Source organism: Symsagittifera roscoffensis, chromosome 4 (assembly GCF_963678635.1).
Source record: "Symsagittifera roscoffensis chromosome 4, txSymRosc1.1, whole genome shotgun sequence".
Lineage (NCBI taxonomy): Eukaryota > Metazoa > Xenacoelomorpha > Acoela > Convolutidae > Symsagittifera > Symsagittifera roscoffensis.
In genome coordinates this window covers 43171225-43189065 of record NC_087065.1, presented here as the reverse complement: position 1 = coordinate 43189065, position 17841 = coordinate 43171225, and the positions used below count along the sequence as shown (strand labels likewise).

At 35.8% G+C, this 17841-nt stretch overlaps 1 protein-coding gene across 1 annotated transcript in view; it reads right to left on the bottom strand.

The window, feature by feature from the left end:
• Positions 1-955: 955 nt before the first annotated feature.
• The window catches only part of LOC134845049 (epidermal growth factor receptor substrate 15-like 1), an 87165-nt gene continuing 70279 nt past the window's right edge, over positions 956-17841 (bottom strand). Inside the window, exons 2-15 of the mRNA XM_063861881.1 lie at positions 16009-16042; positions 15858-15941; positions 15586-15687; positions 14660-14956; positions 14426-14590; positions 13983-14143; positions 10871-11153; positions 10161-10313; positions 9925-9981; positions 7047-7104; positions 5731-5826; positions 3183-3997; positions 2186-2989; positions 956-2052 (exon numbers count right to left, since the gene is read on the bottom strand). Of these exons, the coding sequence (XP_063717951.1) occupies positions 1561-2052; positions 2186-2989; positions 3183-3997; positions 5731-5826; positions 7047-7104; positions 9925-9981; positions 10161-10313; positions 10871-11153; positions 13983-14143; positions 14426-14590; positions 14660-14956; positions 15586-15687; positions 15858-15941; positions 16009-16035 (3594 nt within the window). The 5' untranslated portion in view covers positions 16036-16042 and the 3' untranslated portion in view covers positions 956-1560. The remainder of the gene's footprint in view (positions 2053-2185; positions 2990-3182; positions 3998-5730; positions 5827-7046; positions 7105-9924; positions 9982-10160; positions 10314-10870; positions 11154-13982; positions 14144-14425; positions 14591-14659; positions 14957-15585; positions 15688-15857; positions 15942-16008; positions 16043-17841) is intronic.

The following is a 17841-nucleotide window of genomic DNA, read 5'->3' as shown; positions in this document are numbered from 1 at the left end:
AACAGACTAAGTTTCAAGAATCGCCTACACTCTACACTTTTTTCATCAAAGCAGTCAAATTAAAAAAAATCGGTCAACAGATAATTTCTCATTCTGCTGTTAATTCTTAAAATTGAAGTCTATTTCTACAACTAAAAGCAAAGTAAGCTTTGAGTAACAAAAATCTGAATAACTAAGTCAACCAGCAATAACAAAAATACAGCAATAGTAGACTTAACAAAAAATGAAGTCAAACAGCAAATCATGAAAATTGAGCCCGATCAATTTTTCTGAAAACAACAGAAATAATCAAGGATAACAGGTTGCTGCGCAAATAGCACGGAATATTCGGACCATATTCTTAAAAACTACAAAAAAAAACAGAATTCTTTTAAAATCTATTTCAATTTTTTAGGATCTGAACGAAACACTAGATTTTGGGCATTTCCGATATTCACAGTAAAATAGGTGTATTGGAAAACAGTTTTCTAGGAAAAATGACTAACATGAATAAAACAAATACAAAAATTTAAATTTTTCTTATCTGCAAAATGGCGTATAAAAACTTTGGAAACTTAATTTAATACATTTTTCAGGGCTTGAATAAAAAAATCATGGCTTATTTACGACTAACCTGCGTCTACGACCATCCTTCTATAATAAGCTTACTGGTTCGCTTAACTTGCTCGAAATTGGACGAAAAAAAAAAACATTTCGAACCGGTTTTTCTCGACACTTTTTTCTAATGCGGTTCAACTTATCACTGAAAAGGCTGTAATATGATATATTACTCAAGATAGTCCGATGATTAGTTGTGATACATGATTACGAGTGGAAAAAAATAAAAACACCAGAACACACCCGAATACAAATTTCCTTCCCATTCTCAATGATCGAAACAACTACAAGCTTTAAGTTATACAGCATTTCGTTCATTAACACTTAAAAATGGTCCCTCCTAACTGTCTCAGAAAACTGCGAAGAAAGATTAAATTATTTGAAGGTGAAAATTTCGCTCAAATAAAATGTGAATTATAAATACAAATTTCTAAATTTCCATACTTGTGTCATATGAACACTATTGTTCTTAATTAGCTTCACTTACTGTTAAGGTAAATAATTGTTGGATTATAACTTATACAATCACTGCCAAGATTCATCAAAAGTCATAGGTTATGGGTCGCATTTTCGCATTCTAGACCATTTGAATTGGTCAATTAGAAGTAGTATAACAGTTTATTGGCATTATTAGTGAATTATCAGTATTTTGAAGTATACATCAGATCTAAATGATTCAGACCAAAATTGAAACTAGTAACATACCTATTTTTAACAAAAACAACAATCTCCTACTAGCTCTAAAGTATACGCACAATCGTGGGGTGTAATATTTTATAAGGTATACATATCTATATATTTTTTTATAACGACGGTAACATTTTGCTTTTAAGGCTTCGGATATCTAGTTCTAAATTAGGATTCAATCAATGCAGTTTTGTGGTTTAGCAGTGGATACAGGGCTATGTTACCTAATCTTCAATTACGTGCAGCATATATAGTACTAAATAAATTCTCAAGTTGTTAGCTTCCAAACTGATAGTCAAAATCCGCCGAGCTGGGAAAACCACCATCGGGAGGCGTTGTTGAGTTCAAGTTGCCGATGTCATTGGTTCCTCCAAACGCATCACCGAAGCCATCATCACAAGGGGATAACGATTGAGTCATCTTTGAGGGTTCAAACTCTTGGGCGCCAAAGGGGTCTGCGTCATCAGACTTAACGATTGCAACATCCGCCGGTTCTGAGACGCCGTCGTTCGATTGAATGTCCGATGAAAATGGAATGTTAAAGTCAGGATCCTCCGCGGATTGGGATCCCAAGGCAGAATTAAACACTTCATTAGTGCCTAGTTTAATCTGGTCTTCGTTAAATGATGACTTTGGCAAGCTGGATTCGCCTTCAACTGGATTTAAGCTGCCATTTTGCAATTCTTCGCTGATTGGATCGCTCATTTTAAATCCCTCTTCCGCTTCAAAATGCTTTACAGCCGACGATGTGAATGGGTCATCTATTTGCTGTAAACAGAATTACAAGTTTACATACATTTTAAGCAAAAGATTATGACAATATAAACTTTAATTTAGACTGTTTTTTAAGTTTTATTTCACCGAAGCAATAAATTAGAATCGAGTTTATTCGCAAAATCACCTGTTCATTGGAGAGTGACACCTGGTACTCATACTCTGTGCTAGATTCATCTAATTCGATGCTTGGCCTTATAGAAGATGTTCCAGGCTCCTCCGATTTACTTGTCTCCTCACTAATAGCGGTATTCTCATTTGCGTTCGGTGAACTATGTGTTACATCACCTGGGTTGACCATTACAAAACTGTCTCCTATAGATGGGTAAGCTTCCGACTTTCCGCTTTCGTTTGTGAACGAATCATTTGCTGAATCGTGAACTACAGATGAACTATCTAAAGCTGGTTTAGCCTCAGTTTCGTAGTCTTGATTGTTTTCTGGTCTTTCAGCAGTCTTCGCAGCTTCAGAAAACGAACATGCTTCATAAAATGACTGCACAATTTCTATATTACGCCCTTCTTCAGTGGGTGTTGCCGGTTCCGGCGGAGAATCAGAGTCGGCTTTTGGGGTTGCAGTTGCGGGATCAAACTCCTCGGGCTCGTAATCCGAGGCTGTTTGGTCAACTGTCGGAACTGAAGTGATCTGGATCTCAGGGGGAGCGACAGATCCTATCGAGTCATCATCCAGCGCTTCACTATTTGCATCGTCACAAGAATTTGAAGCTGAGTGTGATTTGAGCTCTTCATTACTTTCGTGTTTGTTAGCGTTCCCGTCAACAATGTTAGAGGTAGAAGAATTAGTTTGAATTGAGAAGAGATCTTTAGCAGTCTCACTGACAAATGGATCGGTCACTGTTGCAACCGGATTAGAGGACACAGAACTGGGATCCCAAAAATTTTGGTTAGTCAATGCTTCGACAGACTTTGAGCCCTGGAAAATTACACATACGATTAGAAAAGAACACGAAAGTTAGTAAAATGAGAAAAAATCTGGAAAAACACTTTTCATAAAAATCATATTTAAAATTAAACAATACAAAATCCGCCCTTCACCAAATGAAAAACTTTCCAGGAATGTTTCACGTTTTATGATTGTTCTGCATGTCAACATATACAGAACTGACCATGTTCAAATTGTGTTCACTTGTGCCAAAAGTGTTCATAGAAGAGTTCGCTTTCTCTTTGGGAGATCCGACTAGAAACCAGTCTAGACTTTTAGGACCATCTGTAACAGTTGTAGATTCACTTGATACAGCTGCATATTCAGTTAGTTCGTCGTATACATCTTGGTTACTTGTCGATGCGTTTGCTTCGAGCTGCGTTCCATTCTGAGCAATCCGGATCGAAGGTTCTGATGAAGCCGCTCCAAAATTTTCTGTAGTTTCAAACCCAAATGCATCACTGCTGGACTTTTCGGCAGACAACTCTGCATAACTACTAGGTCCGGATGTTGGAAAAGCTGGAGCTCCAAATGGATCAGACGAAAACACGGAACTTGCTGGCGCTACATTTGAGATTGCAGGCGTTGCAAAGGGATCTGATGTTGCAGCAAAAGGATCAGATGTTCCCGAAGATAAGCCAAAAGGGTCCGCGGTAACCGCGGGAGGTGCTCCAAATGGATCATTTGAGAATGGATCTTTGCTTCCCGCTGATTGAAAGGAAGAGGCATTATCGGCCGAAGTGGTTGCGAATGTATTCGGAGTTCCAAAGGGGTCTTTAGAGGTTAAAGTTGAGTCGAATTGTGCTTGGCTATTAGATGAGAAATCAGCTGCGAAGTTAGTACCAAATGGATCATTGCTGGCTACAGATGCAGTTTCAGTGCTGGTGAAAGTTGAAGGAGCGCCAAACGGATCCGAGATTACAGCAGATGAAACTGTATTGGATTTGGATGCAGAAGACGGTGGCGGAGGCCTGGACGGAGGAGGTGGGCGGCTAGGAGCTGAAAGCAGAAATGAAGATGCTGTTTAATTTTAGCACTTAAGTAATTTATAATTTTAATTCTCACAATTTCAACACAGGCAAAGCTGAGCTTCGCGCCACTTGCGATGCAACACAAACATAAAACACAACATAATAAATCGGAAAGAAGAAATATGTTGAAAAAAACTAAAGAAAGCAAAACATTCATATACCCAATAAAAAAAAACTAGGGGCCCAGTAAAACTTGGAGGTAACTGCTTGATATTTTTGGAATTTGTATTACTTATGCTGATGAAATAGGTAATTTCAAAAATTGAACTTAGCCCGAAACCTTAGTTGCTTCTCTACTAAAATAAGTGAGAGGAGTGAAAATTTTTGAGAAATTGTTATCTTCCCAAACACATAAAACTTTCCTCACAAAAATTAATGAGTAACCGGTTCTTTTGATTGAAACCTTGATCTCAAACTTGAAAGGATAGTTTCTATGAAAATCAATAAAAAGTTGCTAAAAACGGTCAAAAGTTCAATAACTTGACTTACCAAAATAAATAATTTTTTCTACAATGAGACGGTCGGGGCCGCTCAAACAATGAAAATTGCCAAAACCGGGTTTCTCGATTGAACCTGAAAAATTAACCTGAAAATTGGCAAGGTAATTTTCGAGATAAGTCAAAAGTGGTCAACATTTGTATGTTCCGCGAACCATACCTTTTTGTGTATAAATAATTGGGCTTAGTCCCTTAAAAAGACGAGATTCACACAATCTGTTGTTTCGATTGAACGGAAATACTCATGATTTAAGAGTTTCGTTTTCGAAAAAAGTCAAATAGTTTCTGAAGACAGTACAAAAACCAATTATTGACTTTTCTGAGGGCCCAAAAACCAATTATTGACAAATTTTTAAAAAATTTGGACTTAGCCGCTATGCAGTTGAGCTTCCCATAACGCGTTCTATCCATTGAACTCAAAATCTCAAGTTTCGGAGAGTAGCTTTTTGAGAAAACAAAAAAATCCAAAAATATTGCTCAAACATTCTCCCAGAGACTTTTTCGAGCGCTGCAGGCACACAGGGAGTAGGCGCTTTTCATGGATACGCTTTATTTGAATTTCGGAGGAATTTAACTATAACTTTTGTTAAAATAAGAAAAAAATTGATAGCGTCTCAAAAAGTTTATAAAAAAAAGCCCTATCCCATCTATTTTCATAATACCTGATGTTGTCGAACAGGAATTTTTTGCCGTCGATATTACGAAATATAAGTTGACTACGCCGATGCACCATCAGCTGAAACCATGGAGTCGAAAAAAAGTAATTCACATCAGACTTTGAATTATAGTATAAAAATATCCAATCGAAAAAAATCCATGCTTTACAAACTAGGTTGATAAGAATACTTAGCAAATAATCAAAATTATATTTAAAAAACGGAAAATTAACCGGAGAAACTAAGCCGAAAACCACGAATCCGGAAAAAATCAACATTTTTCAATAATTTTATTTGAAAAAATAATTACTGCCCTACACCTACTCCACCTATTAACTTAGCTACCTAGTTGAGGTACTTTTATTCGAATTTTCAAGTAATTGAGCATGTCTTGAAACTTAAATTGACCATTCTGTGACCAAAGTTATGTACAAAGAAAAAGTATAGTACCCGAGTGCAAAAACCTTGCTTATCGCAAGAGTAATTACGAGACTCATTATGCATGGAGAAATCATGGGTCATTTATTCGAGAGACTTTCAAATTTCACCTGACTTCTGGCTGCTGCTACTGAATCCTGATCCGAAGTCTAGTGAAGACTTAAAAGGGTCATCATTGGCGGCAAAAGGATCCTTAAAATCTGCATCTGAAAACGAAGAACTGTATGAGAGATGATGCAATAACTCTCTACAAACACTATAAATGGAAACAATTTTCTACGCCATGATCTGGTAAAAGTTACTTTGTTTTCAACTGTCTACACACATTTCGCCCCTAATTTCTTCTAAATGTGGGGCTAAATGTTCTAGTGGCAAAACGTGCCACATTCGTTTTCTATATATCGAAACATCTTTCTAAGTCTTAGTCTAGTTTAATTTATTTCTTTTCTACATATAAAGCAACAACTTTCTACACCACAGGCTAGTACAACTTACTTTGTTTTCTACATATATGATAACATCTTTCTACACCCCCAGTCTGGTAAAATTTACTTTCTTCTCTACATATATTGAAATATCTTTTTGCATCTTAATCGGGTAAAATTTACTTTGTTTTCTACATATATGGAAACATCTTTCTACACATTAGTCTGGCAAAATTTACTTTTTTTTTCTGCATGTTTTACTCACAAATACTATTATGGCTCCAAATTATTCATGTATGACAAAAAATAAGCTATCAGCCGAAACCTTATCGTTAACATTGTAAGACTGTCTCTAATAAATTAAATCACAAAGAAAGATTTTATCAAAAATAAGCGTATGGCTGAAAATGACATTTCCAATCGCAAAAATTACTAATATGTCGGTCAAATGATGATTCTACGGATATAATTAAGTTTTAATCGTGACTCATTGCGTTGATTGAAAAGTGGTATTGCAGTGACGAATTTGGGGTAGATTGCTTTTTAGGTGATAACAAAAATTTAACGATGTAAAAAATAAGCTTCAAATAACTATGTTGTATTTAAGAAAAATCGTGTGTAAATTTTTATTTAGATCAATTTATCAAGTTCATAGATACAAAAAATAACCGACTTATTTTTGAGGAAAAGTACATCAAATCCAAACAATCGGACAAATCTGTCAAACAATTTGGAGCAATGACAATAAGAAAGTTTCAGCTTAAGTGGTGCCCAAACCATTCAATTTCACACTAAGCTGCACAGCAGCATTTATGTGTCTGATAGAAAAGGGATCTTCGAGAACACTAAAACGCTGCTGCGGCGCTGTAGTTACTTTCACTGAAGCTCTCTGAAAACCAGGTTCAATTCAGAAAACTACTACCACGCACACCGCTAAGCTAATGCAATTAGCGTTTTAAAAAAGAAACTAATAGAAAATGATGACAGAAGTCTTTACCGACCTGGTTGAGAAAATGGATCTTGATTGGCGAAGGGGTCGTCGAATTCACTGGTTCCGTTCTAAAACAATTACCTTTAAACAACAATATCTGTGCGGTAGCTTTCAACAACAGTATCTGTGCGGGTATATTAAAAAACGGATTCAAGAAAGCCAGAATGAAAAGCATTTATCTACGATGTTAAGGACAAAGGTACTGTTTTACACATCTTTACGGTCATCCAGGTCCGTTAAATTGTTTTTAAAATGAATTGTACAGGCTGCAACAACATAACTAACCAACAGTTAACACCGATGCGAATCTGAGCTTCGCATACACTTGCGAGAACACGACCAAAAAGGAGCTATCAAGCGAAATAAGAAAAAACGTCATATCTCGAAAACTACAAAAAATTGAGAGGTCATATTTGGAGACAAGATTCGCAATCTTTGAGAGTACTCTGACAGGACCTAACTACAGGGTTGGGTATTTCAGATTTTTAAAAAACTAATAAGAATTTAAGTTTTCTGAAAATTTTTGAAAAAATCACAAAAAACGTCATATCTCGAAAACTACAACAATTTGAACAGTCATATTTGGAGGCAAGGTTTGTAATCCCTTAGAGTACTCTGACAGTACCCAACTACAGGGTTGGGAACTTCCAGTTTTGTAAATTATTTTATTTGAAATTTCTGAAAATTTTTGAAAAAATCTCAAAAATTGTCTTATCTAGTTAACTAAAATGATTCGGGCATTCAAAATTGGAGGCCAAATTCGCAACCCCTAATTCGATATTGGACTGCTTAATTTAAACTCGTAAAATAACCACTAAAATCAAATTAGAAAATCGAAAAAAAATTCTTAACCATTGCAATATACGATAAAGCTTAAACATGCAAAAATAATACGTTGAAAAAGCTTAAACATGGCGAGATAGTGAAGCCCCCATTTAAATATATAATAGATTGAGTCTCACGCACTATCCCCGCAGCCACGCAAGCGTAACAATCGAAAAACACCAGTCACGAATAAAGCAGCTACATATGCCAATCAATTGCCAAAGCAATTCAGCAAAAGTGGCACTAAATACAAATAGACTCAACTTTGCAAGTAATAATTTGGAATACAATAAACTGATGGCATCCACACAAACTATGCATGTAACAAATCGCAAAGCATAAAGCCAAATTATCTATAAACTATGCATTTCAAAATCGAGTTTTCCTTGTCGTTATGTTGTTTGAAACAAATCACTTTTTTCGGCACATTTGATGAATTAAAAAAGCATCAACTGCAATACTTATTAGTAATCGAATGTCAAAGTCAGACTGACCACATGGTGAAAGAGTAAAAAGTGACCATCACAATTTTGTAAAAAGTGACCAAAACCACATAAAAAAGTGACCAAAAGTGACCTTCGCTCTCCAACACTCAAACAAAAAAAACATTCAAGGCGGTCAAAAAAACTTAATTTAGCTGTAATTAAACTAAAAAAGTTGTTCGATGACAAAGGTAACGAGAAGTTTTCTTTGTCGAAAACAACATAGGATATCCAAAATTCAATGCGAATTTTCCCATTTTAAGTTGTCTCGTCTAGATGCAGGGCATAACGTTTCATAATAAGCTGATTTCTGAGTTGGTTCATGACCCACGGGGCAATTCCGTAGGTTAACATTTTAGAAAGGTGACTTTGAGACAAAGAGTGACCAAAATGTAACCAAAAGTGACTGGTCACTCATGAGTGACCAAAGTGGTCAGTATGGTGAAAGTACATACTATGAAAAAGCTGTAAAAGGTGCCCCAAAAGTGGCACCAATATTTGCGACTTATTGGTGCCACTTTGGTTGGCAAAAAAAGGTTTGTACTAATACACTCGCTTCACAAGAGTAAAAACGTGTAAATGAACAATAAAATTGAAAAACAAAGTCATTGACTTACTTTTGCACATTTTTAAGCTTTCGATTTTTGAAGAAAAATTGCATCGAGAGGAAGCGGTGAGAATATTCAATTATTTAAACTTTTTTCAAAAGCTATCTCAGAAGTCTTGATTGATGTTCAATTTGAGAACTATGTATGAAAGACAACTGCCATCGTTGGATGAGCATTGCGACAAAATGTACCAAGCGGTAACTAAGCCAACTATTTTGGGTAGACGCCCGTTTAGCCGGAAAAAACATAACGAGGCCAAACTTGGCATTTTATGAATTATAAGCGGATTCCGCAACAAATACGCTCGTTCATTCTTCTTTTGTTTTTCCATTTTCTTTTATTGTTCCGACAAAATTTGAACATGTTTTAAGTATTGTCTCTGGATTCCAGATACCTACACATACCAAATTTTGCGCCTATCCAGTGAACAGTTTGGCCTAGACATGGAATTGGACTATGAAAAACTTTGAAATCAGAAGTTTGGTTTTAGGTCCCTCCCGGAAAAACACGAACCAAATAATTTTTTTTTGCCTATTAAGTGACGCAATACACGGCAGCTACGCTAATTTAGCATAAACAAAAATTACTACAGTCGAACAAACTTTCAAGTCGAAAAAAGTAAGCACGCTCAACATAGCCTGAAAAAAATCGTTCTTATAAACGAACATTATGAAAAATAAAAAACCCGCCCGGTGTCGAAAGCCGGGTCTTGGTCGCCTCAAGCATGTTAAAAAACAAATAAATACAACAGCCAACAACGGTTTAGAAAATTGTGAAAGAACAAGGAAACCGAAACGTATGAAAAAACTTTAGAATTTATAAAAAAATATATATATATATATATAAACATATTTTAATATATATACATATACATATTCATGAGAACCGCTGATTAAAGCATAAATGAAACCGCTGCATAATTGAAAAAGACTATATAGCTAGCTGATAAAGACTGAACTAAATTTTGACTTACTGTTAAAGAGATCTTGCTCTCGTACGGAATTCCTAAAGTGGCCAGCTTCGATTTACACTAAAATAGAACGATTATTTGATGGATCTTCCGACTGGTAGCATCGTAGGTGTTAAAGACATTGTGTATTGTTGTAATGAAAATCATCATCATTATAGTATTGTTGTAATGAAAATCATCATCATTATAGTATTGTTGTAATGAAAATCATCATCATTATAGTAACCGATGATCGCAACCTGGTTCAGTTCCTCCATGAGTTTGAGCTGCTGTGAGTTGAGGTCCGAATTGAGTTGCTCCTTAGAATCCTTCAACTGCTGTTCTAACATTCGCTCCTCGTTCAACAACTGACTCAATTCTGCCTCCGCTTTCTTAAGTTCTTCCTGCTTTTTCTGAAAAAAAAAGAAAGATTCAAGGCAGAGCAAATTAATATTTTTGCTACTACATTAATTCAGGTGAAACTGCATATTAGTGGGCGAAATTTGAATTTCATGAATAAAAACTATCTCGTATAACAAAATCAAATTCGAGTATGAACAAAGAGGCGAAGCTGCGCTTTGCAAAAACAAGCAAGGAAAATGCAGAAAAGAGCCCTAAACAGGCAAAACAAAATGAAAAAAATTCCAAATCGTGGCAAAAAAAAACGAAATACAACAAATCCCATCCATTTTCATATTACAAGTTTTTTTTCAAACAGGACCTACCACTAGCCAAAAATAAAGCAGAAACATATGTCAATGATGAATTGTTTATGCTGAAATATTGTTAAATTGAAGTATACCAAAAGTGCTACCATATGAGCACTTTTATTTGCGATTAAGCTTATTAGATTTTTATCTTCGTAATAAAACACTGCGCTTCGCTTGTATGAAGAATTCTGACTGAAAAAAAAACATCACGACCTAATTAAGTGTCTTCAGTTCGTTGATTGACACTCAATAAAACACACCTGTACATCCTCTCCGTTCTGTCGGATGTTCTTTCCCAGATCCTCTATCTCCTTAGCCTGTTTCATGCACTCTGCCTGCACCTGGGATATCTTGTCCTCGAACCTCCTGATTTCCATCTCCAGCTGATCTAGCTTCGCTCCAGCTTGGGTCGCTTCTTCCTCTGATACCCGAACAGACAGTGTTAATTGTCGCAGTTCTAAGTTCGTCCTTTCGTTGTTCACATTTAATTGCGAGTACTTCATTTTTTTATCCTCCAAAGACCTGGTCTGGTCAGATTTTTCCCTAAATAACATCAGTACACGTGATCGAAAGTTCGTTGAGATTAGGAGTATCAGAAGCTCACATCTGCTTCACGACTGCTTGTAATTTAACAAACACTAGCCACCAATAAAGCACCTACAGTTTTATCAAATTGCCAATGTTAAGCAGCAAAAATTCTACCAAAAAATACTTTAAAGTTCCAGATTTGAATATCCGACCAGTTGATCAGGAGTCTCACGTCCTCGCCACATTCGCTTGGAAGTAGATTAGTGACCCAGCTAATGATGGATCTACCTGTTCCAGTGTAGAATTAACCACTAATTTAAAGGCGAAAAATACAATTCGCTCTTTCCATTGAACTCTTTATCTCAAACTTGGCTGGGTAGGCAGAAAAAAAAGCGGAAAATATTCCAAAAATCGATCAAAAAAATCAAAAATTTGATTTTTCCTAAATTCATGAACTATAATCTGCTAACGCATTGGAATAGCCTCCGCTTTCCACACCTTGATTTTTAGATTGACAATTTCGGCATCCTGATTTTGCAGATTGAACTTTTTATATCAGACTTAGCCAATAGTTTTCGAGAATAGTGACAAAGAAGCGGTAAAAATTTTAACAGGGATTTTTCTAAAGCTCATATCAGCTTTTCTACAACAATACAGCGTAAACAGTTTACGCGTGGAAAATTGAAGCACAATATTAGTTTTAATGAACTATCAACCTCAGCACATTAGTTTTTGAATACGAAGAATAACTTTGCAAAAAACGAGCAAAATTTCAAAAATTGGACGAGCAAAAAGGGTTAAAAAAAATTCTAAGGCCATTTTGTTTTTCAAATCGCAATGAAGCCGCTTGCGCAGGTAATATTCGCATAACTGATTTTTTCCTTCGGTTAAACCCTTAATCTCCGATTTGACCGGGTAGTTTTGAAAAAAAGTAAAAAAAAAATAAAATTAACCAAAATGTCAAAAAATGAGCTTGTTTGAGGCCATAACTTTTTTTTCTACCGAATTTAAGGAAAATTCGCTTGAGAAGGGGAGATTCCCTTAAGCTGTTTTTTGATTGAAACGTTTATCTCAGATTTGTGCATTTAATTTTTGAGAAAATGAAAAAACTCAAAACAAATAGGCCAAAAATCACCCTACTGAAAACTTCGAACGCCGTAGAACGTGAGGTAAAATGAAAACATACTAGCCAAATATTCAGGCACATAGAAGAGCAGCCGGTTTTTCCATTGGTACCATTTTTTGAAAACCACTGCAATAGTTTTTGAGAAAAATTGAAATTTCTGCGAAAAGCGCAAAAATTTCCCAAAGCGTCGCAAGAAAAAACGAAAAACAAGAAATCCCCTACATTTTCATAATAGATAATTTCTTCAAAGGGGACCTAACACTAGCCAAAAAAGCAGCAACATATGCCATTAAATTTTTTATGCTTAATTTCGCTTAAATATGACTAGCGTTTAACGCACCTTCGGTGCTTCGAAATTTTTCCACAACTCATGAAAAACCGCATATATTGAAACAACATCAGCAAATTTTTAGTTTACTCTGACGACACCCAATTACAGGGTTGGGAATTTCAGATTTTTAGAAAATAAAAGTTTTCTGAAAAATTTGGAAAAAATCACAAAAAACATCATATCTCGAAAACTACAAGGATTTGAGCAGTCATATTTGGAGGCAAGATTCGCGATCCTTGATAGTACTCTGACAGTACCCAACTACAGAGTTGGGAATTTCAGACTTCTAAAAAATATTAAAAATTTCAGTTTTCTGAAAAATTTGAAAAAAATCACAAAAAACGTCATATCTCGAAAACTACAAGGATTTGAACAGTCATATTCGGAGGCAAGATTTGTAACTCCCTAGAGTAATCTGACAGCACCCAACTACAGGGTTGGGAACTTCAAATTTTGTAAATTATTTTGTTATTTGAAATTTCTGAAAACTTTTGAAAAAATCTCAAAAATCTTCTTATCTCGTTAACTAAAATGATTCGGTCATTCAAAATTGGAGGCCAAATTTGCAACCCCTAATTCGATATTGGGCTGCTTAATTTAAACTCGGTAAAATAACCACCAATAACCACTTTTGAAAAAATCTCAAAAAACGTCATATCTCGAAAACTACAAGGATTTGAACAGTCATATTCGGAGGCAAGATTTGTAACTCCCTAGAGTAATCTGACAGCACCCAACTACAGGGTTGGGAACTTCAAATTTTGTAAATTATTTTGTTATTTGAAATTTCTGAAAACTTTTGAAAAAATCTCAAAAATCTTCTTATCTCGTTAACTAAAATGATTCGGTCATTCAAAATTGGAGGCCAAATTTGCAACCCCTAATTCGATATTGGGCTGCTTAATTTGAACTCGGTAAAACAACCACTAAAATCAAATTGGAAAAAATCGAAAAAATTCTTAACCATTGCAATATACGATATAGCTTAAACATGCAAAAATATTACGTTGAAAAAGCTTAAACATGGCGAGATAGTGAAGCCCGCATTTAAATATATAATAGATAGATTGTGCTGAAATATACCAAGTGCCACCAATTTGAGCACTTTTATTTGCGACTAAGGTTTAAAAAAATTCATCGTAATAATACTCTACGCTTGGCTAATTTACTAATCGTTTGACACACCCAAATATTTTATAATCATGTTAATAAGGAATATGTTTGCGTCTTGCGTAATTTGAGCTATTCCTTGTGCACCTTGAACAGAAATAAAAATAATCGTTTTTCGTCACCGTTAACAGATGCGGAAAAATGAGCAATTCATTTAACACGCAACAACCGGTTATTCATGCTTTTTATGACAGCATAATATGAGCGATTGTCTTACTTTTCAAGGTTAATAAGGTCCTGTGCCAGTGGAGCGAGCACTGGATTGTTGAGGTATTGCACCAGTTCGGGAGAGGGTCCTGCGTCGGTCCTCGGAGGAAGTGCCGGTTGGGTTGGGGTTCCGACGGCACTGCTTCCCGGAACACCACGAGGAGGTAGAGCCTAAGTTTTAGAACAATTAAAACCTATTGAGAATGAACAAAATTTGAGGTTATCAAAAGAAATAGATCGTAGTGGCTAAAGAGAATAAACTTACATGTGAAACGCATTGGTTATAATATGGACCCGCATAATACGGGAATTTATACGCAGGCAAAACCCGGAAGTGCTACAACACGAAATACTTTCGATTCATTCGCGAAAAAATTTTTTGTGAAAATTCACTGAATTCAAACCATATTAGCAAATGAATATTGAATGTGATTAGTACAAACTATTCGTTACCGGTGGTGTTATTTGTCTACAGGACGGAGGTATCATATTGGGCGAAAGCTTTTCCGGTAGAGGGGTGTTTTTCTTCACTTTATTTTCAATCAAAAACTCAGCTAATGCAAACTCTTCAGCGGATAGTGAGCCTTGGTTTCCAGTATCAGATAGATCCCATACAGTCTAAACTCAAAGTCAACTTATTACAAAATAATATTTCAATCAATTTTTGACAGTGGTATTTCTACTAGCCTTAAGAGCATTTTGATTAGGGCAGATAGAGAAAAAGTATTGCGCCAGAAGTGATCCCGGAACTCGTCCGTCTGGACCAGGATTCAATTTCATAAAGTTAGCTCGGGACGTCTCAAGGGTTCTATTGTCTACCACCCATGAGCTAGGTGAGTCGGGAACGGATACTTTGCGATCACTTGTAAAAGACGAAGATGAACCACTGCGAGCTATCTCTGTTATTCTGCGTGGGATGATGTTAGAGGGCAGCTGCAATGGAATCTCACCACCAGCTTTGACATGTTTGATCAAATGCATCATCTTAAACAAATTTGAATATAAATGCAAAAATCATACATCCATTTTTTATGATCGACTAGAGACTCAGTTGCTTGTCGAATTACATGAAAATGAAGCTCTTACTTGCTAGTTTATCTGAATATGTTTACACGTAGATAAGATTGTAATCACTGTGAAAGTGCTTTTCACAAAAATGGCTGAAATGTTGGAACATTATATGTATGTATTATGGATTCGGCCCTGTGGGCCCGGGATTATTCCCTTAAACAAGATGAGTTTTGCTGTTCAAATTCTCCAAATACTGGAAATAACTTCGTTTCAAATTCTCTCCATAGAAAAAAAAATAATTCGTTATTCAGCCCTACTCTGTGAATTTAACACTCCTTGGTAATCTGTTGACACGTGCACCTGCTCTGAAAAATGGTTGTCTGAAACTGATTTCTAAGAGGATTTTCCTGATGAAAGTTGAACCAATATAAGTGAAAATGAGGTTTTTATATTAAAAAAAATTACCTTATTACTTTTAGCCTCACTCTTGCTTAGAAGCTATATAATTTTTAAGCCATTGCGAGCCTCTGTTGCTTATAAGCGGTTGCCTACAATCAATCGTGTCCACTACTGGGAATAAAAATTTGTGATAAAATACAAACCACTATGAATTCTTCGATATCCAGAGAGCCGTCTTTGTCTATATCACTCAACTCCCATAGCCTTCCAAGTTCGGAATCTTTCAAATTAGATTTTTGCAGCGTCTAAAAGCATTTTGTATTTATTAACTTTACCTTTTTGCAGTGTTTGTAATACTTATTGTTTTTTTAGTAAATTTGATGTCTTGTCGCGCAATTATTTAACCTATGTCTCTGAAGAATATGTCTCTGTGGATTTCAAGACTCAATTGATTGTGACATTTGATGTATTTTACCTTGCGAAGCTCAGCTCCGGGTAGATAACCGTTTTTCGGATCCAGTCGAGTGAAAATAGCCTTATACCGCTCTCTTTCCGCTGGCTAAAAGATACATCATTATGATATGGCAATTTACAAAGAAAATGATCGTTTAAATTTTTATCATTACCTGGATGTCAGCGAATGGGACACCCATTTTATCTGAAAAATATTAAAAGCGTCTGCAGCAGTGATTATAAACAGTCTGAAAAATCGCAAACAGACGGGACGTCCACTCACTCTAAGATCCGCTCTAACGAAAGCTGAGACAGAGTGGCGAAGCTTATCCGCGGACAACTTGCTCTACAAAAAGCCAACAATTGGTAAAAATAAGTTGAAAAAATGCCAAAAAAAACATCAAAAACACTTGAATACGTTTGTCTAGAAAAACAAAAAAAAAAACATTTTAATTGCTTCATGAAAATAATTATTCAAGTATGCAAGTGTATGTCAGATATTAACGAAATTAGGTTTGAAAAGAGTATAACTTAAAGTATACATTTTGTCATTCAAATGTATAACATAGATGTCATTCAAATGTATAACATAGATGTCATTCAAATGTTAAAGATCTAGAGAAGATAAATTTGTTTCAAAGACGTGCAATAAGGCTCGGCGTTACTGATACTTATGAACCAATATCTGCAACTATTAGAAGAGCTGACTAAAAACTCTACGATGCAATCCTCCAAACAGGTTCTGATCATCTGTTGTTTGATTTATGTGCCAGTCGGTCATATTTGGAAGTTTGACCTTGAGAAAAACAAGAACGCTTAATTTTGGAGTGAAATTTGATTTTTCAAAAATTCGAATGGAGCCTGTCATGCACGATTCTCTCGCGATAACTGAAAACCGAAAAAGAGAAAACAGAACGATCGAGTAACAATCGCGGGAAAGTTGCCAGATAAAGCGGTAGGAAATTGCCATTCGCAATTTCCGTCACAATAAAACTAGAGTAGAGCTGTCCTATCTGAAACAGAAGGAAGCGTATTCCCGAGAATTGGACTATTGTTGCTCGACTGGATTATCATTCAAACTGGACTAGAGTGAACCTTCGATGGCAAGGTGGACAGCTTGAGTGTCCCAATGGTTCACGAGAAACTATACTCTAGAGTTCAAACTTGTTCCTGTTATTGAAACTAACAAACATTTAACTCATTTAGTTACATTATTTAATTCTCGAGTGTTTACCAACTTAATTACTCCCAGTTCTTGAGCGTGCTACGATGTGAGCACCCAATTTAAATTTCTAGAGTGTGTTTTATGATTGTTATGTTGAGGTAAGGCGAGTTTTAGGTTGATCCATCTGAAATGGATCAAAGTTCCACTGTCTAATAAAAAGTAACTTAACGGATTATTCCGACCCGGTTTTTAACGGCGTTCATGTATTTTGGGTATCTAGAGACCTAAGTATGGGGACGTTCTTATTTCTAGAGTGGGGGATATTTTGGTAGTAGCCTTTAAGCTGTAACGGGTCGTAGTCTCACGTCACAAGCAAACCGAATTGGCTCCGACTGATTTGAGGTACAAAAACACAAGAGATAGTGTCCCTGACTCTTGAGCCAATGGTTATAGGGCCTTTTTTTCTTAAGCCTCATGTGTGACTACAGTAGACGAATGTTACATTAGTTCCGACACGTTCTACCTACTCAGCAAACAACGTGCGCTGTCGTGATCCACCTATTGCTCGCTGTAAGATGGAGAGGCAAGTGAAAATATTTCCTTATCGCCTGCTGCGCAGACTTCATGACATATAGTTTGATTTGTTATGTCTTATTACGATTTATAGATGTCATTCTGTAACTAATTTAAGTATCTATCTATCTATCTATCTATCTATCTATCTATCTATGTATCTAATATTTTTTTAAAAATGATAAATGGAGATGCAGTTTATTTTTTTCTAACTTTTTCTATGAAATGTGTAACAGTCGCCTTTTTAAGTCACATATAAGGCTAAGAA